This window comes from Podarcis liolepis (assembly GCF_965112155.1).
Source record: "Podarcis liolepis genome assembly, chromosome: 10".
Taxonomy (NCBI): domain Eukaryota; kingdom Metazoa; phylum Chordata; class Lepidosauria; order Squamata; family Lacertidae; genus Podarcis; species Podarcis liolepis.
Genome location: NC_139562.1, coordinates 1,176,161 through 1,199,166, shown reverse-complemented (window position 1 = coordinate 1,199,166; position 23,006 = coordinate 1,176,161). Strand labels below are relative to the sequence as shown.

Sequence of the window (23,006 nt, the reverse complement as noted above, 5' to 3'; positions counted from 1 at the left end):
GACGAGGCTGCCGCCGCTTGGGAGGATTCGCACCCTGCCTCCCCGCCGGCCTCCGTGCCCCCAAACGCCCGGCACTCGGGCGCAGGCAGAGCGAGCGCTTCTCCCGGAGAGCCACAGCGGCAGATGAGAGGCAGCTGCCATCAGCTCCCTTACACGAGTAGCTTCCCGTGATCCTTGCCACGCAATTTCACGGAGGCGAGAAGCCGCTCTGGTTAATCTTTCATGGCTCCGCAAGCGCCGGGATGCCGCTTCATGGCAAACGCTCCCAAATCCAGGGCCTGACGGAACAGGGCAACGGGCAGAGGGATCTCGTGGCCGAAGACTGGCAGCGGCAATTGCCTGGCTCCACCCACCAGCAGAGTTTGCCCCGCAGGAAGAGGCAGCGCCTAGGGAACCTGTGGAACTCCCTCCCACAGGAGCAGCTATGCTTCTGAATCTGCTGGGAGAGCGGCTCTTGGGCGGAGATCCTGCTTGCAGGTTCCCCACTGGGGCAAAGGGTCAGCCACTGTGAGAACAGAAGGCTGGACTAGAAGGGCCATGGGCCGGATCCAGCGGGCTCGTCTTAGGTTCTCAAGCAAAAGGCCCAGCAGGAATCTCTCTTTCCACACACACAAACAGCAGCTTCAAAAAGGCGCAAAGCTACTTACTAGTAGCAAAGAGAGGTTGCAAGCCCCCACTCCTGCCCCACAGACACCCCCCTCCTGGAGGAAGGTGCTTCCAGGAGCCCCCCTGAAAAGGACCACAGAGTGTGACTAACGGCAAGTGAGAAGCTTCCAGGTTAATTAATTTGCAGCAAGCGTGAGCGTCACGCGCAGAAGAGAACGATCCTCTTTTCAGCGCTGGGGGCAGAAGGCGGCTTCTGCCGTTGCTGCAAGCCAAAGATTCTTGCACCAAATAACCAAGGAGTGGGGGGGGGGGCAGCAGAGTACCCCCACCCACCCCTTGTTTCCTGGGAGGGCTGCCCCTCCTCCTCCTCCTCCGTGGGGCTCGGAGAGCAGGAGCTGGTTGGAGGCGCAGCGATTGCAAGCTGCCCTCTTTGCTGCAGGGAAAGCGGTGGCTTCCCAAGTAGAGGCTGGCAATTCTTAAAGCGCTGTGTGATTTGAGACCTTCAGAATCGCTATTTTTAAACCGGCAAGGAGAATAAGCCACCACTCCAGAAGAGGCAGCCTGAAGCGACGGCAGGTATCCTGGTCAGATGACTGCCAGCTGCCTCCAAAGGCTCTGAAGGGAGGCCGGCCCCCACCTGAGCCCCCTCTCCCCTCCGCCTCCTCCCCGGGCGCCAGGCCAGGGCCCCCCAGCTGAGAGCGCTAGAGGGGTCCTCCTCTCCGCCAGCCCAGCCCTCGGGCTCTGGAGGCTGGGCATCGCCCCACGGCCCCCCTCCCCAGGAAGGAGCCCCTTGGCTGGCGCTGGAGGAAGGAGAGGCGAAGCCATTCTCCGCTCACTTATTTAAAAGAGAGCTCCCAGCGCCACATAAATATCTTCATAATCAGCAAATGACAGGGCAGGGAAGAGATGGCAATGACGGCTGTTTAATGGAGTTTGGATAAAATACGGCTCTTCCCCAGACTTGCCAGAGCGCAGCCGCAGCAGAGGGGGCAGAAGAATCCGGTGTCGAAGTCAGACGCGCTGCCCGATCCAGCCCAGGGCTGCCCGCACGGACTGGCAGGACCAGCACCCCCAGCTCTGCCCTACAGATGCCACCAGCGGGGATCGAGCCTGGCGCCTTCTGCAGGCGCCAAGCAGGTGTGCAGGGTGCCCTGTTGGAGGGCACACCCTGCGGAGCCAGGAAAAGGCAACGCTGGCCTGGCGCAAGGCTTTCCCAGGGAACAGAGGCCCAGCAACGCACCACGTGGGCACAGGCTGGCAGGCCACACCGCCTGGGCGCAAGCAGGAGGTGGGGGGGAAGCGCCCCCTAGGGAGAGGGGCACTGGAAGTCAGTCCGCTCCTCCCAGCCACCTGCTGCCTCCAAACTCTGCCAGAGAAGTGGGCATCTGGGGAGGGGGCACGGGGGCCAGGGACCCACCTCCAGGCGCCCGCCATGGGAGATCTCAGCCGCTCTGACTGACTCCTGCACTCAGATTTCATTTGGCGCAGGGTGACGCAGGCAGGAGATGAAAGGCGGCAGGAGTTTATTACACCGAATTTTCAGTTTGTCAGTTTCCATCTATGGTACCAGAAGCCACTCGCCCTCCCAGGAGCTCCAGACGCTGCGGCGGAGGCAGCACAGAGTCAGGCCAGCCCAGCGGGGGCAATGGACAGGGACCCCGTGCCAAGGTTGCAAAGCCCCCTCCTTGCCTTGCACTGGGCCACCCCCAGTGCCTCCCCACACAAGCCCACAGCCCCCTCCCCAATACCTCCAGAACTCCCCGAGGCCAGGCAAGCCCCTGCCATCCTCACGCCACCCAGGCCAGGGCTCCTGCCCACCCTCTCTGTGGCCACCGGCCAGGTCTCCACAACCGGGAGCAGCTGCTGCCTGGTGCTGCCCAGAGTCCCAGCATCCCCTCAATTGTTGTTTATACATACGTTGAGCAACAACCGGCCCAGGCAGAACCCCGTGGCCCCCACTGGGCACTTTTCCCCTTGATGACGAGGAAAGGAGAACTCTTTGGGTTCAGTCAGTCAACCGTGACCTCGTTCAACACACATTTCACCAGCTATCATGGGGGGGTCTTGTCAAAAGCCTTGCTGAAATCAAGATATACGATGTCCACAGAGTTCCCCTGATCCACCAAGTTTGTAATTCCATCAAATGAAGCAATCAGATTGGTCTGGCATAGCTTAATTTTGAGAGGCCCATGCTGGGTCTTAGTAATCGCAGCGTCCTTTCCTAGGTCCTCACAGACCAGCTGTTGAATTCTCTGTTCTAGGAGTCACCTGGGTCTTCCTCTCCCCCCCCCCCCTTTCTGAAGATGGGGACAACCGTTGCCCACCTCTGGTCTTCAGGGAGCTCACCTGTTCTCCAAGGATTCTCAAAGATCCTAGACAAAGGCTCTGAAATCTGAGCAGCAGCATTGTAGTATATCGCATCAAAAATAATTTTTATGTTGCATTTCAGCAGATCAGTTTCATCTCTCTTACCCCAATCACAGATGGAAGGGACCCCAAAGGTCATCCAGTCCAACCCCCTGCAGTTCAGAAATCCCCGCTAGAGCATCCCTGATGATGGCCATCCAGATTCTGCTTAAAACCCTCCCTAATAAGAATAATAATTTATTATTTATACCCCTCCCATCTGGCTGGGCTTCCCCAGCCACTCTGGGCGGCTTCCAACAAAATATTAAAATACCGTAATGCATCAAACATTAAAAGCTTCCCTAAAGAGGGCTGCCTTCAGATGTCTTCTAAAAGTCTGGCAGTTGTTTTTCTCTTTGACATCCGAAGAGAGGGCGTTCCACAGGGCAGGTGCCACCACCGAGAAGGCCCTCTGCCTGGTTCCCTGTAGCTTTGCTTCTTCCAGCGAGGGAATCGCCAGAAGGCCCTCAGAGCTGGACCTCAGTGTCCGGGCTGAACGAAGGGGGTTGAGACACTCCCATGAACAAGAGCCCCCCCCTTTTTGAATAGACCTGCCCTGCAAGGGGCGTCAGGGGCCCCTTCTGACTGAGGCCAAAGAGATTATGGACGTGAGGTCCTCCTTGCCACAGTTCCCACTCTGAACTGCTTCTCTCCTGGCAGCTTTCCTTGTTTCTTGTGCAGAAAATCCAGGGGAGTTTCTCATGGCTGGGAAAGCGCTGGCATGACCCATTCACACCCCAAGTGGGTACGGACAGGACTGCCTTAATGACCGCTTGCATGACTTGGCCCCTAGTCTAAGGTGAACGCCTGAGGTCCCACTGGCGTGTCCAGCAGGGGGATCCATTAGGCTGGCAAGCAGGCCGGGCGGGGCCTTCTCAGCGGTGGCCCCAAAGGAGGTGCCTGATCTTGCTCGCTCTCCAAATTATGCCTTGGCACCTCTCAACTCTTCTTTTGCCAACCCAATGCCTTGCCCCCACCTTCCAGCATGGCGAGGAAGCAGGGCCCAATCCCTTCCCTTCCGTGGTTCACAGCTTGGCTCCTGACTGTCTCCCTCTGCATCCACAGCCCTCTTCTGGCAGCTACCCCCCCCCCGCCGCCCGCTATTCCTGCCGCTCTCTTTGCAGGGCACTTCACCTTCGCCCCCCCTTATCCCTGCCTCCCGCCTGATCTCCACCATCTCTGGCATCAGCCTTCCCCGGACTTAATCGCCTCCCGCCTCCTGCAACCCAGCCAGCACCGTTCCTTATCTCCATCTCTTAAACCTTTTGTCTCTTCACATATGAGCTTCATAATCTCTTTCAATATATGCACAGCAACATTTCAAAGCTTTCTCCCTTTAGGGAAAAACCCGCTAAAAATCCATTGTCTTTAGAGCGGATGAGCTCACCGGGTGCTGAGGCACTTCCAAGGCTCCCGGCTGCGCTCCCCCAACGCCCCACGGTTTGGGGGCTTAGCCCCACGCCACCCCCAGCACAAGGGGGCCTCTGGTGTGGAATGACTCCCCTCCATGATTTTGCCACACACACAGCCTTTCCAAACATTGCTTTTCACAGGCAAAGACCTCGTCTGACTCTTGGGAGCATCAAAAGCTGCCTCGCCATGCTTACCTACCCTGACTGGCAGCAGCAGCAAGAGGAGAGCCTGATTGTGGCAGGATCAGGCCAAGGGGTGCCCCTGTAGTCCAGCATGGCAGTCCCACAGGGGCCAAGGAGAAGCCTCCTCTGCTGCAAAAAGCCTGGCTCCCTGGGCAGCCCCACACGGCCTGCGTTACAGCCGCCAAGAAAAGGCAATAAAATACTGCAAGGCGTGAAGACGCAGAGGAGAGAGGCGTTTGCCTCCACCTCGACTAACAGGAAAACTTGAGGCCTTCCCACGGAGCTGAAGCCTGGAAGAGTCAGGGCAAATAAAAGCTTGGCTGAAACTGCGGAACTCCTTGCCACAAGAGGCAGCGACGGCCTCCAAGCTCTCCTTCCGGTGGGCTCTCCTTCCTTGGAGGTTTTTCAGCAGAGGCTGGGTGGCCACCTGTCAGGGATGACTCTGTAGACATTCCTGGCGGGAGGGGGTTGGACTAGATGGCCCCCGGGGTCCCTTCTGACTCTACAACTCTATGAAAATGTGACAAAATCATGGAGGAGGGGGCTGTTGATGGCAGCATCATTGTCTGTGTTTTAGGCTCCAGGAGAAAACAACTCGCTTCAGCCAAGCCTTTGGCTGACTGATATTCCACATCCTTTTAAATGTGGGGGGTTGTTTTTTTGGGGGGGGAGTGTTACTGTTCTGTTGCTTCTGTTCTATTTACTTGTGCTTTTATCTTGTGCTTTATCTCATGAACCACCCTGAGACCTTTTGATGAAGGGCGGGTACATCAACCTAATGAAAGAAAACAAAATTTAAAAGACGCCAGCCGCGTTGGCTCTGCTCTGCATCCGGGTCAGAGGCAGCAAGGATTCAGGATACCTGGAAGCGGCGCTCGGATCCTGCCTGCGTCTGCTGGGTCAGACCAAGGGCCCGTCCAGGCCGGCATCAAAGCAGCTGCCTTGGCAAAACCAGCAAGCGGGATCCAAGCCCCACCCTAGCCCCTGAGTGCCCTCTTGCAGGTTTCCGTGATAAGTGGAGAGGGGAGAGACTTCACCAGGCAAGGCCTTGCCCCACCCTCCAGCCCCTGCTTCTCAATTTGTACTGTATTATTTTGTGCTCTGTGGCTTGCCGTAGTTTCACTGATTGCAGTCTAGAAATTATTTATTGCAATTGTTAAGCGTGGGTTTCTGTTTAATTTTTATATGCTGAGATTATTATTCTATACTATTCTAATGATTGTTGAATGTTACTTTATTTGATGTAGGTTGCTTATTTTAAAGTTCTGTCTTATTATCACACTTTTGTACAGTCATACCTCAGGATAAATGTGCTTCAAGTTAAGTATTTTTGGGTTGCACTCCGCGGTGAACCGGAAGTACCAGAGTGCGTTACTTCTGGGTTTTGCCATGCGTGCATGGGCAGACGGTCAAAATGATGTCACGCGCATGCGTGGAAGCAGCAAAACGCAACCCGCACACGCACAGATGCGCGGACGCAGGTTGCGTTGGCTTCAGGATGCGAACGGGGCTCCAGAACAGATCCCGTTCCCATCCAGAGATACCACTGTATAAGGCGGGGTCAGCAAGGTTTACCTTGCCGGTTCACTCCAGCGGGGATTCCTCCGTGGGCCAGACTGCGCATGTGCACGAGCGCCCGTGATTTCTGGTGTCTGCACAGATGCATTTTCCGGCATCTGCCATTTCCAGCGCCGCAGAAGCGAGTCCCCGTGCCACGCTGCGCCAGTTTAGCTCAGCGGGCGGGGACTCACCAAGCAGGCAGCTTGGTTGGGGGGCAGCGCGTGGGCTGGTTAAACGACCCCCGTGAGCCGCTTGTGCCCCGTGGGCCTTAGGTTGCCAACCCGTTATGAGGTGTACATTCTTTGTTTCCTCAGCTTGTAAACCACCTTGGGTATTGTAAGATAGAAAGACAGTATACAAATTAAGTGTGATGATGACAAATTGGAGAACAGGACGATGCCTCCCTTGGCCTGACCCAAAAGGCGCTTCACGTTCTTATGGAGAAACTCTGCGCACACCATCTGAGGTCTAGAAGACCCTCCCTCCAGTTCCCCACTCGCAAAACCCCCCTTGCAAGGAACTCCAGCCCTCCTTCCACTCCAAGAGGAGCCTGCAGGAATTAATGTCCCGATCCGTTCCGGGCCAAAACACAAGCGAGCGCCTGCCCTCCAATTATCCTCGTCCTCCTCTCTCGACTGCGGGGGCTGTTCCTCGCTGCGCCTCCTTCGCCCACCCTCCCAAGCCACAAAAGCAGGTGAAGGAACCTCAGCGCAGCGCCCGGCACCAAATTTCCAAGGAAGCCTCGTGGCAACGGGATGAGCGGGTGCTGCTGAGAGGCCCTTGGAAACCTCCCGGTTCCTTATCCAAGCGGGACGGAGACAGAGAGCTCCTTCCCAAAAGCAGCAGCTGATCTGCATGTGCAAAACTCACTTGCTCCGGTGAGATTTGCACACTGGAGTGATTTGTACGTCTGGGGCCCTGTGAGGTCAGAGAGAGGCAATGGAAAAGGCCAACGGCTCTCTCGACAGGAGAGCCCAGTGGTCGCAGCGATGCGGCTGCTATGAGAGACTCCAGCAGGGCCCGCACCCTGCAAGGGGCCTCAGGCTCCCGCTGAAAAATTGATGGTTTTTTATTTTATTTTAAAAAGGGTAATTTGCTTTGAGAACCACCCAGCTTTGGCCACTGGGCAAGAGAACAATGGAACGTAATTGCACAAATTAGATCACCTGCTCCTTGCCAGGGAACAGGGAGGGATAGAGGACCTTTTCTAGCACAAGGCTCCATCTCCTTGTGGCAAGGGAGCCTTGGGGGGGCAGAGACACCCCACACACAATGCGCACCCCTCCCTCATCCCACCCTGCCCTCCTTTCCCGGCATTTGGCCCCCGTTGTGCTCCCCACAACCAGACTCCCCCCCACTCCACCCATCCTCACATTAAATGGGGCTTTAACAACGGTGCCCCTGTGAACAACGGAGCTTTTAAAAATAAAAAATTGTGGGTCGCATGCAGCCCGGGGGGGGGGGCTGGAAGGACCAGAAGTTTCTGTCCATGTTGGGTAATATTCAAAGCAGCTCTCGATAAAGATCCAGCGGCAGCCAAGGGCCCGGAAAGCAATAAACGAATCGAGAAGAAACCATTCAAAGGGCCTGAAAAGACAAGGGGCGAAACAGGCTTCCACTCTCGCTTTCTCCTCCCACCTCCACGTGCCCCCCCCCGTTGAACCTTCAAAATCCGCTCCGGAGGGATGGAGCACATCTAGGTGGGGGGCACACGGAGGCAGGAGAGGAAGGGGGAGCCCCCCGGGGCGAGCAAAACTCCGCAGCCCAATAAAGGCAGCCTTTATGAAGAAAATTTATCTGCCAATATAACCAAATCTCGACTTGTGATGGAGCCTCCAGGAACAGCGAAGGCCTGCCGGGGGGGGGGAGGAAGCAGAGAGACCGGCCTCTGCCAAGGAAGACCCCCCCCCCGCCCCTGTCTCCCACTGGAGGCAGGCAGGGCAGCTCACCAGACAAGCATTTGGGGAAAGACGGGGGTCCCAACACTCAGGGACTGATTTCCAAGGCGCTTGGTGGTTCGCTATCCTTTACTGTTTTTCAGTTTAAACGGCACGGGGTGTTTTTCAGGCGGAAGAACGCGAATAAACTCATGAAACAGAAAACCTAGGGACCAAAAGCAGGCGAGGACCCCGAAGCCATCGCCTGCGGCAACAGACAGAAACCCAAATCCAACTAACTCAGTGCCAGCGTATCAGAATAATTTCTCCCGCAACTTCTAGGTCTCTTATGTTGAAACCCAGCCAAGGTGAGATGCAGCCTTAAATCAATGACTTCTCTTCTTCTCTTTCCGTGGTTCATTTTGCGTACCATCCATCCCTGCATATTTTACCTAAACTAAACCGCTCAGTAATCCATTGTTACAACCATCAGAACTTACTTCCACTCAATGCTACCGGCATTTTTAAATGAACACAATTCTTTGGTTGGGACCTCACTCGTTTTCCATTTGGGGGCTAGGAAAACACGGGCCACAGTAGCAGCAGACATAAATAGTCTTTTCTGGCACCTGGGAATTTCCCTCTGAATTATCCCCAGCAAAAAGGACTCTGGTTATTTTTGGAACGGTACTTTTAAACACTTTTTTCCAATGCATTATACAGTGGACTCTTGGGTTATGTTACCATTGGGTAATGCAATCCTCGGGTTGCGAACACGGCAAACCCAGAAGTGTATGCTTCCGGGCTTTGCCATGCGCACATGCACAAAAGCGCTCAGTCGCGCAGTGCGCAGAAGGGAGACTCCGGCTACAAATTTTTGGGGATACAGCCAGGCCTCCGGAACGGATCCTGTTCGTAACCAGAGGTACCACTGTACAGTCATACCTCATGTTACATTTGCTTCAGGTTGTGTGTTTTCAGGTGTTTTCAGGTTGCATCCCGCGGCGACCCGGAAGTAACAAACCACCACATATGATAAAACGTACCCTCAACCTCATTACATCTCATTAAATGGCTTTGCTGAGATTCCTGCACTGATGGGGGTTGGAATGGATGATCCTTGCTGTACCTCCCAACTCTACCAATCTCTGATTCTATGGATCTATGGCCTTCTTCTCCAGGCCAGGCATGTGCAGTCTGTTTCGAGGCCTCCAGCCAACCATCCCTCTGCCTTTTCTCAGCCCAATGGAGTGGGGAGATGGAGGACCCAGGCTTCATTCTCAGGAGGAAAAGGAGGCTGCCCTTCCCCCCCTCCAAGCCAAGCGGAAGACCACCATCAAGGATTCCCAGGGCTCACAAGCCACGGCTGCCACTGGTGACTGCCCTGAGCTTCTCGGAGAGCGACCGGCCCAAAAGGCTCTACAAAACTGTAGGGTCCCCACAGCAATAATCCAGAAAGACTCGGCAGAGACTCCGCTGCCAGCCACACATCCCTTTCCAAAGCCGAGATATGGGGTCACTTTGAACAAACGTCCACGGTTCTTAGGCCCACTCGTGGCAGTGGAGAGACTGAGACATCGGGGGGCGGGAAGCAATGGGGCAAACAGTGGGCAGTCCCTCCTCCCCCCAAAACTGCCCCTCTTCAGACAGAGGCTCTCCTGGAAATGGGATGACACGCAAGAAAGTGGATTTTCAGCCAGCCTCCCCTTGCCCAACAGACGCAGCCTCCCCCCCTGCAGGAGCCCTTCCCCGGGCGCAGCCTACCTGGGTGCCTTCGCCTTCCAGCCGAGGGGGACGGATGCTGGAGAGGTGGACCGTTTTGTAGTCGCCCGAGTTGAGTTTCACCACGATGGCGTCTGCGTTCAGCACCTGCATCACCTGCGGGAGGAGAGGAGCAAAGCCAGAGGTCAGAACCGGCCGGCAGCCATGGGCTTGGGAGAGGCGGGGATCAGGGGACCTCGCTCTTGTTTTTATTACGCATTGTGTGCTTTTGTTTTCTGAACCACCCTGAGATCCATGGATGGGCAGCACATCTTGGAGGTCCCGGGCCTCAAGGAGGTTAGGCTGGCCTCGACCAGAGCCAGGGCCTTTTCAGCCCTGGCCCCAGCCTGGTGGGACGCTCTGTCGCAAGAGACCAGGGCCCTGCGGGACTTGACATCTTTCCGCAGGGTCTGCAAGACGGAGCTGTTCCGCCTGGCCTTTGGTCAGGGCTGTGTCTGACCCTTCTTTTACAAGACCCTGCATATAAGTGGCCTCTCTAACTCTTCTCGCCGGCTCACATAAATAGCTGAGCCTCGTGAGTACTTAAGGTTCCCAACCCCTATAGTTATAATTTGCAGGTAACCATCTGATCTGATTTTGATTTTAATCCAATTTTAAGCTGTATTTCAGTCGATTCCTAAATTTTATGTCTTAATGTATTATGTATTTTGATTACAGGTAGGTAGCCATGTTGGTCTGCTGAAGTCAAAACAAAATAAAAAAATTCATTCCAGTAGCACCTTAGAGACCAACTAAGTTAGTTCTTGGTATGAGCTTTCATGTGCATGCATAATTCTTCAAATACACTGAAACAGATGTCACCAGACCCTTGTATATCGTGGGAGGTTGCGGTGGGGTTTTTCTCAGAAAGGTACTCCTACTACCATCTCACCCCTCGCTTTTTCCTGTAAGACCAATTGCAGTCCTTAACAGTTGCCAACAGGTTGACCACACCTATCAGCCAGTCACTCATTCCCACCCCCCTTCTGAGTAATACCCCTCCCCCCCCTCACTATATATAAGGGTGAAGGGAAGGCCCAAGACAGGTGTTGATCATCATGTGAGCTGCGCACAGGTGGGCTGAAGCGAGTGAGCTACCACCATTCCTGTGGAGCCTCCTTTTATTGAGACAAATATGCAAGCTAGGCAAATACATTTTTGGGCTGTGACCTTTACACATCTTCCCTCCCGAGATCGTGGGGTGGTACAAAGCTATTTTGGCACCTGTTCCACAGTGTCATTTTCCCCTTGCACAGTGTATGACGAAGGAGACAAAAGGTCTCAGGGAAATGGTCACAGACAGGACACCGCTGACTGCTGAGACCGCAAAGGGTCAAACCGAGGGAACGATGTTCCAGACAGCTGTGGCTTGTATGGGGGAGGTTCCCTGCACCCCAGGGTCACACGTGCAGGCAGATTGTTGCTGCCTGCTGGTGGAAAGTGTGCTCCCTCCGGACCCCACTGTCCACTCCGCGATATCCCTACATAATGGTCTGGTGAATTTTGTTTCAGTGTACAGTGGTGCCCCGCAAAACGAATGCCTCGCAAGACGGAAAACCCGCTAGACGAAAGGGTTTTCCGTTTTGGAGGTGCTTCGCAAAACGAATTTCCTATGGGCTTGCTTCGCAAGACGAAAATGTCTTGCGAGTTCCTGCGGGGTTTTTCCCCTCTCCCCCCCCTTTTTCCCAAGCCGCTAAGCCGCTTATCAGCTGATCCGCTAAGCCACTAAACCGCTTATCAGCTGATCCGCTAAGCCGCTAATGGGCTTGCTTCGCAAGACGAAAAAACCGCAAGACGAAGAGACTCACGGAACGGATTCTTTTCATCTTGCGAGGCACCACTGTATCTGAAGAAGTGAGCATACACACGAAAGCTCATGTATTTTGATGTTAGCCGCCCTGAGCCTGTTCTGGCCAGGGAGGGTGGCATATAAATAAATCATTTTCTTCTTCCTCTTCTTCTTCTTCTTCTTCTTCCAATGCAACGCAACGCAATACAACACAACACAACACAACACAACACAACACAACACAACAAAATGGGCCCCCTCTATGCCTCTGCCTTCACAGCCCCTGGCCCTTTGGGAGACAGGCCTGAAGAGACTCCTACAGAGAATGAGAGGTGGGGTGGACAAAAGTGACAGAAAATGGCTGGGGAGGACTGTCTCCCCCCCCCCCCCCCGCAGACCAGAGATCCCCTGCACCCTGGCCTGCCTCTCAGGAAGACGCTCCCCTGCAGCCCCACCAAGAGCAAGGATAAGAGCCGTCCTGATCCATAGTGGAGGAGTCTCAGCTGGCAGCCCCCCCCCCACTTTCACCACCCTTCTGCTGCCAAACCATCTCACAAGATGACCACACAAGAGTTCCTTAGATCCCCCAAATCCCCCAGAATTATAGTGAAATGTAGCATTGTAGAGTCGGAAGGGACCCCTGAGGGTCATCTAGTCCAACCCCCGCAATCCTGGAATCCTGCCCACAGCCGCCCCGGGGGGGATCTCAAACCACCAGCCTTGTGGTCCACAGCCGGACGCACTGACCCACTGCCCCGCAGAGATTCACACACAGCTCGTTCCCTGCGTGGCGAAACCCTCTTTTGGAGCAGCCGCCTCCAGACAGGGCGGGGAACTGAGGCGCTTTGCCTCTGCCGGAGCTTCTCCTGGGGTCTCCTCGTGAGGAGCGGCGCCTGGAGCCCCAACCGCGGAGCCCCAGAGCCGCCACGTGGTCTCCGCTGGGGCTGAGAGCGTTGGTTTCAAAGGAGGCTCTCAACGCTCCTCTTTCCGCATTCGTGTTATCACTCCGTTTTTTAAATGCTTGTGAAATGCTTTCCAAAAGCTTTCCAAATGACTTTGTTTTACAGTAAATTACTACCGTAAATTACTACTTCAAAGTGCTGCTCTGCTCAAAGCGCAGGCAGCTATTTCCATATTCCTGACGGGAGGAAAGGAGGAGAACGGGAGCAGAGAGACAGGGCAGGCTGACACGGAGGCTGCGCTCTGTGGCCCTTGGCTCCGGCGCCTGCACCCGCTGGCCAGGAGGGGCCCACCAACCCCCACCAGCCCCCACCCAAGGGAGATGAGATGCAGGACCAAGCCCAGCAGACCCAAGCGACACTCCCCAGCCTCCGATTCCCCCTGCATTCTGGTATTCTACAGCTGTAGCTTTAAAGGCAGGATTGGGACCCGTGGCCCTCCGGATGCAGCAGCAGAACAGCAACATCCCTGCCCAAATTAGTCGAGATTCCTAACACTGCAAGGAGCTGGACCAGATGTCCCCTGGGACCCCCACGAATCTTACATGGCTTCCCCATCTCCGGGCTTTGGAATTAGAGTTGAATTACTGATAGGGGTTTTTTATTTTTTAAAAATGATGCGTTGCTAGTCCCCACGAAGGGTTTGCCCTGGAATAGTGTGCCGGCAAGCATGTGCTCCACCTCACACCTCAAACCTCCCCTGCCCCCCCCCACGCCAAGCCAGCCCCCTCCAGCCACAAGGGAGACCAGCAGAGATGAGCTCCACGCTCCTCTACAGGCCAGAGGGGGACAACTGCTTCCCTCCCTCCGTGCCAATGATTCTGGGTGCCTCCCCAAGAGGCCAAAAGGGACTCCCCTGTTAGAATTCCTGCTCCGTGATTGCAGCCATGAGATTGTTGTCTGTCGCATGACAGTGTATGTTTTGACTCCACAGAGTGGGAAGTGATGGAGACAGGATGTTTGTGTTCCTGTGTTCCGTGAAGTGGGACTATTGTCCTTTGTTTTTTGTCTTTCCTGTCTGATTCTAGAGAGAGAGGGAGCCATGTTGCAGTGCTCCGTGTGTGTTTAGATGTAAATAAAGTAGATTAGCCAAAATGCTGTGATTTGTTATGCAAACTGCGAAGACTCTGCAGATCCCTAAGTGTGCCGGTGTCGGTTGGCATCGGTCGCTGTGATGTTCAGGCTGAAGAAAGCTTTTGGAGCTCCCGAACGAATGACCAGGAGGGAGAGAACATGCCACTCGGGCAGGTGTCTCTGCCAGGGTCCTACTCGAGTGTAGGCTGAACTCCTGACATCCCCACCCCTCACACCTTCTGGAGCTGGGAGTCTCATTTCTGGCACTTCAAAGTCCCTCCTCAAGCCGGCTTATAAGATCACAACATTCAGAGGAGGAGTCTGGCTGGATCAAGCCCACCGAGTCCAGCACCCTCTTCTGCCCAGGAAAGGAAACCCACAAGCGGGAATCTCACATCCAGAGAGACTGTGGAGGGCAGGGCAGAGGCGTCTTGGCTAGGAGCCATCAACAGCCCTCTCTGGATTTCTTTCCTCCTCTTTCAGAGTCATCCACTTGGGTGGCGCCCACTGCTTCCAGTGGGAGGGAGTTCCGCAGTTTAACGACGGCCTTGGTGAGGAAGGAGGATGCTGTCCAGCCAAAGTTAGCAGACGGTACCCGTAGGCTGAGAAGACCCGAAATGTAGCTACGGCCTCCAATCGCCTGCCCGGTGGCATTATGGGCTCACCGCACCCCCTTCCCACTCCCTGCTACCCACCACAGACCTTGGGGGCTCTCCCCACCTCCCCCCCCCGGGACGCCCCTGAAGCCACCTGCCTGTGTGTCCCCCCCCCCCCGGCCGGCCAGCTCCCATCATCCGACCACCAAGACTCAGAAACCAAGCAGAATCGGAAGCCCACGGCTCCCAGCAGCTGCCCTCCAGCCAATCACAACCAGAAGAAGGGGGGGCCCATTCCAGGAGCGGATCCTGCCCCACTTCCCCCCCCAACCTGGCGGAGAGAGCAGCAAGTGCCTCTAATGTGCCTCTCAAGAGCATCATGAAGATTGATTTGCGCTGGCGGGGCTGCGGCTGGGGCCGCCCGCTCGCACTCAGAGCTCTCCGGCATCTGTCCTGATTTTCCTTGTCACTCGTAATTCGCGGAGAGGCGGAGAGGGACCCAAAACTGACACTCCAGGATTGGGCGGCCCAGGGGGCTTTGCGCCGCGCCTTCCTTCGCCGCCAAATTAAGTGGCTTTTAGAGGCAGCAGGAGGAACAGAACACACACAAACACACACACACAACACACAAAAGAGCAGAAGAAGGAGAGATTGCAGGATCAGGCCGAGGGCCCGTCTCTCCCACACACTGGGAGGCAGAGGCCTGGAAGCGAGGGGGGTCTAGGAGCATTTGTGGGGTTGGAAGGGGCCCCCAGAGTCATCTAGTCCAACCCCGTGATGCAGGAATCCCAGCTGGAGAATCGCTAGGCAAATTCCTTAATCCGAGGCACAGATGAGGAGAAAGGGCCACGGAGAGGCAGAGCTGGAGCCAGTGGAGGCTGGCAAAGGACCGGCTCCCTGCTGCCCGCTTGCAGGCAGAAAAGGGCACCTGGGGCAACAAAAGCTGGTGCCCAAACAAATAAAGATGTCTTGCAGGTGCCACAAGGGCTCTGCGGAGTCTTTCTTGAGAGCGCAGTGCTTGGAAGACCAGCCGATGCCTCGGGCCACTGACCACCTTCCTGATGACAGCGCTGAGTTTTTCTCTGTATCCTCCTCCTTCTTTGGCCATCCCTCATAGCCGAGTAAGATTGTCTTCCGTAAACACGGTTTTAACAATGAGTCCGTAAGTGACTGTGGAGGCCAATTCTGGATCCACACGTCCTTCCACAGTGGGGACATTGGTTTCTGGGTGGGAGTTGATCCCGGTGTGGATTTGCCAAGCGTACCTTCCTCTTAGCGCGTTTCTCCCTTTCGTCCTGAGTTTGAGCGTCTTCAAAGTCCATGACGCCTTTGGTAAAGGCTTTTCTCCAACTGGAGCGCTCACAGGCCAGTGTTTATAAGACATTTCTAAAAATTTGCTTTGAGACAGTCTTTAAACCTCTTTTGCTGACCACCAACATTATGCTTTCCATGTTCAAGTTCAGAATAGAGTAGTTGCTTTGGAAGATGATAATCAGGCAATAATCACTACATTTTTTAAGACTTGCCTTGAGACAGTCTTCCTTTAAACCTCTTTCGTTGACCACCATGCCAGCCTCTGCCATAAACAGCTGGCTGCAATTCCAGCAGTGCAGGGGCTGGAGTAGATGACCCCTGGGGTCCCTTCGAACTGTACTAGCACATGAACTGTTGCTCGCACATGAGCAGACAGGCGAGCAACTCGTCTGAGGCAGGGAAGGGGGGCACCTCCCAAGCCCCCCACTATGCCGGCTGCCCCCTCAGCGTCCACCACGGCTCAGCAGCGCTCAGCAGCGCATGGCACAATGGAGCCAACCTGGAGGTCCCGGGGGTCGCTCCCTGCCTGAGAACCCCGCAGAGCCCCTGCCAGCCAGTGCAGACGGCCCGGCAGCCCGACTCTGCGTACAGCAGCTCTCCCTGCTCCTGCTCCCCCCCTTACTTGGCAGCCTTCGTGGCAAAAGAGCGTTTTTGCCCGGCGGCAAAAGCCAGACACCTTCCGACAAGCTCAGCGGCCGAGCGCTTGGTGGGCACCTCTCCTCCAGGGACCATATGGTGGGAAAGAGCTGCCCTCAGCAGAAAGGAGGGCGAGGGGGGGCTGGCAGGGGGGCCGGCATGGCAGCCGCGAAGGCAGGCCGCCTAATCGTTCTGAAGGGAACAGGCTGCTGAGCTGAGCGGAGGAGACAAGGAGACTCTCCGGCCGTGGAGAGAGGCTGCCAAGGATGCTGGCTCAGCAGGCAGGCAGGCAGGCAGGCGGGGGCAGGGGCCCCCTCACCCACCCGCAGGGTCCAGGTAGGAGCTGGGGAAGGTGCAGACAGAGGCCCCCACCGCTTCCCTGGGTGCAGGAGGAGGCGGAGAAGGGGACCCCAGACCCCCCAGATTAACCCTCAAAGATGCCCTGCTTCAAGAAACTTAAGACTCTCTTCCCTTCCATTTTTAAGCAGCGGTCGGGTGGCCACCCGTCACAGGTGCTTTGGCCGAGATTCCTGGCACTGGGAGGGGATTGACTGGATGGCCTTTGGGGGTCCCTCCCAACTCTGTAATTCTATGATTCTGTGTCGCTGAATTAAAGAATTAAAGAACCTTTTAATGAGGGTGAAAGAGGAGAGCGCAAAATATGATCTGAAGCTCAAAATCAAAAAAATGAAGATCATGGCCACTGGTCCCATCACCTCCTGGCAAATAGAAGGGGAAGAAATGGAGGCAGTGAGAGATTTTACTTTCTTGGGCTCCGTGATCAGTGCAGATGGTGACAGCAGCCACGAAATTAAAAGACGGCTGCTCCTTGGGAGAATGGCGATGGCTAACCTAGACGGCATCTTAAAAAGCAGAGACATCACCTTGCCAACAAAGGTCCGTATAGTTCAAGCCATGGTTTTCCGAGTAGTGATGTATGGAAGTGAGAGCTGGACCATAAAGAAGGCTGATCACTGAAGAATGGATGCTTTTGAATTCTGGTGCTGGAGGAGACTCTTGAGAGTCCCATGGACTGCAAGAAGATCCAACCTATCCATTCTGAAGGAAATCAGCCCTGAGTGCTCACTGGAAGGACAGATCCTGAAGCTGAGGCTCGAAGACTTTGGCCACCTCATGAGAAGAGAAGACTCCCTGGAAAAGACCCTGATGTTGGGAAAGATGGAGGGCACAAGGAGAAGGGGACGACAGAGGATGAGATGGTGGGACAGTGTTCTCGAAGCGACCAGCATGAGTTTGACCAAACTGCGGGAGGCAGTGGAAGACAGGAGGGCCTGGCGTGCTCAGGTCCAGGGGGTCACGGAGAGGCGGACACGACTAAACGACTAAAGAACAACGTGTTGCTGAACTACCGAGAAAGGTTTCTGGGGAAGCCCAGCCAGATGGGCGGGGTATAAAGAATAAATTGTTATCTATTCTTCTTCTTCTTCTTCTTCTTCTTCTTCTTCTTCTTATTATTATTATTATTATTTGACCGTTTAGGACTTCCTGACTTTGAAACAAAGAGAAAGGGACGTTTTCCTCCCAGAACGAGAAGCGGGGGCCCTCCAAGGAAGATTCAAGGCGGCCAAAATAAAGTCCTTTTTCACGCAGCACAGAATTAAAGCTACAGGATTTGCGGTCGGACCCTCAAATTTAAGAGGGGATTAGGCAAATCTTACCTAGGCAAATCGAGGAGGCGGGGGAGGCCTTCTCCGCAGCCATGGCTGGGGGGGGGGGGCTCTGTTCTACCGACATTGTAGCAGGACTTTTGGAGGCCAAAATGGCTATTGGCAATGATGGCCATTCTCTGCCTCCGCAGCCGAAAGCGGAAAATGTTCCTGTTTCCCAAATGCTGAGAAGCGCAGGAGGGGAGAGTTGCTCTTGAGCACGGATTCCACTTGTGGGCTTCCCATCGTGGGCATCCTGGGCCTCATCCTGCAGGCTCTGCTTAGGTGGCTGCAGGAGTGCGGCTCCTGCACTCATGTCTGGATACGACCAGGATACGACCAGGACGCTTCCAGAAGCTGTTTTCAAAGAGGGCAGAATTTGACCCGCAAGGGGAGTTCCTGCACCCATTCCTTGAGACATCGGATTTGGCCAAAGTTCACCTGCCTTTGCTGCCTTCTGTCTGGACTAACGTGCTCTTGGTTGGGCTGCCTTTGAAAAGGGCCAGAAACTTCAGCTGGCTCTTAGAGCTGCAGCCGGACAGTTGACCAGGGCTGGATAGAGGGAGCAAACATCTCCCTTGTCAAAACAGCTCCACTGGGCAGCCAGTCTGCTCCCAGGCACAATGCAAAGTTCTGGGAATGTCCTATAAAGCCCTTCACAGCTCAGATCCAGCCCATCTGAAAGACCCCAACCTGCCAGGCGAACCTGCCGGAATCTGATATCTTCGGGGGGGGGGCCTTCTCTCAGTCCCACCCCCTCACAACCCCGCTGGGTGGGGACGCAGGAGAGGGCCTTCTCGGTGGTGGCTTCTCCAGGCATCTTTGGAACTCCCTGCCAAGGGAAGTCAAGGCTCCCTCCTTGCTCTCCTTCTGACAGCAGGGGAAGAACCGACTGCTTTTAACGAAAGGTCTGCTGCTGTGATGGTTTTATTGTAATCAATACTTCTTACACACACATACAGACATATATTCCATTAATGTTTAATAGTTCTTAATTGCTGCTTTTTGTACTATGTTTTTGGCGCTGTGGGTTAAACCACAGAGCCTAGGACTTGCCGATCAGAAGGTCGGCAGTTCGAATCCCCGCGCAGGGGTGAGCTCCCGTTGCTCGGTCCCTGCTCCTAACAACCTAGCAGTTCAAAAGCACGTCAAAGAGCAAGTAGATAAATAGGTACCGCTCCGGCGGGAAGGTAAACAGCGTTTTCGTGCGCTGCTCTGGTTCGCCAGAAGCGGCTTAGTCCTGCTGGCCACATGACCCGGAAGCTGTACGCTGGCTCCCTCGGCCAGTAAAGCGAGATGAGCGCCGCAACCCCAGAGTCAGCCAGGACTGGACCTAATGGTCTGGGGTCCCTTTACCTTTACTTTAGCTGCAAGCCACGTTGAGTCCCGGTCATGGAAAAACTCAACATTTATTTATTTATTTTATTATTATTATTATTATTATTATTATTATTATTATTATTATTATTATTATTATTCCTGGTGAGCCTAGAGGATGAGGAGCCAGAGGAAGACATGCTTTCCGTGAAGTCTGAGGCCCCATTTCCATCCTGGATGCTGGACCAAGGAGCCAGCCTTGTTCCCGCGCTCAGCCAGACGGGCCAAGGGCACCACCTAGCGGCCGTTCCCAAAACCTCACTTCAGGGCGGCTTCAGGGCGATCTGAGCCCGGCCCCTTCTGCTTCTGGAGCACCCAAGGAGGAGCTGGTGGGTGGGCGCCCAGAGCCCTCCCCCACAGAAGTAGCAAGACTGGGGAGCAAGGTTGTGTGACACAAACCTGTCACACAAAAAGAGGTGGGCGGGCAGGGACAGAAATGATCTCCTTGCACAGAGTTTAAGTCTGGGAGAAAACCTCTGGGAGAGGAGGATTGTAAGGCAGGAGGTTCCTTGAGCCCCAGCTGTAGATGCCCCAAAGGCTTCCAGGATAGATGGCTGCAATGCCCTGGGCATGGTGCGGCCCCTGGAGACGGGCTAGGAAATAAATAAATAAATAAATAAATAAATAAATAAATAAATAAATTTTATTCATACTCCGCCCTCCCCAGCCAAGACCGGGCTCAGTGCAGCTAACAACTGATCCAAAGACAAATTGATTAAAATACAACATTAAAACATTAAAATGCAGCCTCATTTCAATGGAAACTCAAATCAAAAACTTTGGGGGGGGGATGAAAACATCAGGTCGTCACCAAGGCCAACTATCCAGACTGGTCCTACGTGGGCCAGAAAAAAGCCAGGGAAGTCCCCAAATAGGAGTTCCATCACAGGAGGAGAAAGGAAAAAGGAAAGAGGAAAGAGGGGGAGGGGATCAAGTTGATTCCAAGCCAAAGGCCAGGCGGAACAACTCTGTCTTACAGGCCCCGCAGAAAGAAATCAGGGGCCCTGGTCTCAGGAGACAGAGCATTCCACCAGACCGGAGCCATCACTGAAAAGGCCCTGGCTCTGGTTGAGGCTAATCTGACTTCCTTAGGGCCCGGGACCACTAGGGTGTTGCTCTTTATGGACCTTGAGGCTCTCTGTGGGGCATACCGGGAGAGGCGGTCCCGTAGGTACGAGGGTCCTAGGCCGTGAAGGGCTTGAAAGGTCAAAGGTAAAGGGACCCCTAAACATTAGGTCCAGTCCTGGCTGACTCTGGGGTTGCGGCACTCATCTCGCTTTATTGTCCGAGGGAGCCGGCGTACAGCTTCCGGGTCATGTGGCCAACAGGACTAAGCTGCTTCTGGCGAATCAGAGCAGCGCACGGAAACACCATTTACCTTCCCGCCAGAAGGTACCTATTTATCTACTTGCACTTTGATGTGCTTTCGAACTGCTAGGTTGGTAGGAGCAGGGGCCAAGCAACAGGAGCTCATCCCGGCGCGGGGATTCGAACCGCCGACCTTCTGATCGGCAAGTCCTAGGCTCTGTGGTTTAACCCACAGCACCACCCGCGTCCCTGAAAGGTCAAAACCAGCACCTTAAATCTGACCCTGTACTCCGCCAGGAGCCAGTGCAGGAAACAAAAACGGGCTCAGAATGCTTTTGCCTGCTACAGGCAGGTGATGCGAGGACAGGCTCCCGGTTTGCTCCCAGGCACATTCCCAGGGGCTGCCGCCTTCCGCCTTTCCATGCCTCTCTGACCCTGCAGGGAGACCTGCCTTCAGCTTCAAAGGCCCCCCACTCCTGAACGGGGTCACGAGACCCTTTCCCCCGAGTTAGTCACAGCCTGGAGCTGCGAAGGGCTCAGACTGCGCTTCTTCCGCCCACTGCTCTTATTCTTAGCACGCCGTGTCTGAATTTTGTTTGTTGACTTCTCTCCGTATTTGGTGAGCTGCCTCCAGAGGGGATTCATCGCAGGAAGAGGAGGCGGAAGTGCGGAGTAACGGAATAACCCTTGCGAGGCGCAGGGAGGCTCAGGGTCACGCGGGGCAGCAGGCAGGCAACTGCAGGGACCCTCCCCGGGGGGACGAGGGTGAGGGCTCTGGGGCAGAAGGGTCCGCTCCAGAGAAGCTCTTCTGGGTGATTCTGCGGGGGGCCACACAGCCCAACCCCACCCCGCCAGCCTGAAGATGCAGCGCTGCCATCCTCTCAGAAGACCCCTCTGCAAAAACCCAGGAAGACCAGAGCCTTCCTTGCTCCATCGGAGGAAGAGGCAACGAGGGGAGGCTGGGCCTTGGAAGGGGAGAAACCCCTTGCAGGGCAGAAGGTGGGTCCCCGCTCTTGCTGCTACAGGGGGGCTCAGCCCCACCTTCTGACTTGCTCTACCGCTCTTTTAAATGGGAACCAGTGAAGGCAGTGAAGGTCCTGTGTGAGTGTCTGGAGGCGGTTGGAGGATGGATGGCGACTAACAGATTGAGGTTGAATCCTGACAAGACAGAAGAACTGTTTTTGGGGTACAGGGGGCGGGCAGGTGCGGAGGACTCCCTGGTCCTGAATGGGGTAACTGTGCCCCTGAAGGACCAGGTGCGCAGCCTGGGAGTCATTTTGGACTCACAGCTGTCCATGGAGGCGCAGGTCAATTCTGTGTCCAGGGCGGCTGTCTGCCAGCTCCATCTGGGATGCAGGATGAGACCCTCCCTGTCCACAGACTGTCTTGCCAGAGTGGTGCATGCTTTAGTTATCTCCCGCTTGGACTACTGCCAGGTGTTCTGCATGGGGCTACCTTTGAAGGTGACCCGGAAACTGCAATTAATCCAGAATGCGACTGGGAGTGGCCACCAAGACCACATAACACGTGTCCTGAGAGATCTGCATTGGCTCCCAGTACATTTCCAAGCACAATTCAAAGTGTTGGTGCTGACCTTTAAAGCCCTAAACGGCCTCGGCCCAGTAGACCTGAAGGAGTGTCTCCACTTCCATCATTCTTCCCAGACACTGAGGTCCAGCACCTAGGGCCTTCTGGCGGTTCCCTCACTGCGAGAAGCCAAGTGACAGGGAACCAGGCAGAGGGCCTTCTCAGTAGTGGCACCTGCCCAGTGGAACGCCCTCCCACCAGATGTCAAGTAAATAAACAACTATATGACATTTAGAAGACATCTGAAGGCAGCCCTGTTTAGGGAAGATTTTAATGTTTGATGCTGTATTGTGCACTTAATACTTGGTTGGAAGCCACCCAGAGTGGCTGGGGAAACCCAACCAGATAGGCCGGGTATAAACAACTACTACTACTATTATATTATTATTATTATTATTATTATTATTATTATTATTATTATTATTATTATTATTATTATTATTATTTCTGCTTTTAATATTTGGTTGGAAGCCACCCAGAGTGGCTGGGTATAAATAACTACTACTACTATTATTATTATTATTTTTATTTCTGGACCCACTTCAGAGCTCTGCGTTCCCTGCAGGGCGGTCTGAGCGTCACAAGACGCAGCAGCCCCAGCCCCACAGCGCCACCTCAGCAAGCCGATCTGGGGCCTTCAGCAAGGGGCAAGCCCCACAGAATGGGAGGGCGGAGCTTGGCGGAGCAGGGGCTGGGCACGCTTTCCAAGGCACCACGGCCACTTGGCAGTCCTTGCCTGGAGGGCACACGACGCCACCAGGGTCCCCGAGGGAGAGGGAGATTCTCACCAGCCTGCAGCCACTTCAGAGAATCTTACGGAAGGGACCCCAGGGGTCATCTAGTCCCATCTCAGCTCAAACACAAAAGATGCGAACACCTCCAGGGAAATCAAAG

At 54.9% G+C, this 23,006-nt stretch overlaps 1 protein-coding gene across 1 annotated transcript in view; it reads right to left on the bottom strand.

Annotated features, from left to right (window-relative positions):
• The window catches only part of SND1 (staphylococcal nuclease and tudor domain containing 1), a 222,995-nt gene that overhangs the window by 177,942 nt on the left and 22,047 nt on the right, over nucleotides 1-23,006 (bottom strand). Inside the window, exon 10 of the mRNA XM_083461073.1 lies at nucleotides 9,809-9,922. Within this exon, the coding sequence (XP_083317199.1) occupies nucleotides 9,809-9,922 (114 nt within the window). The remainder of the gene's footprint in view (nucleotides 1-9,808; nucleotides 9,923-23,006) is intronic.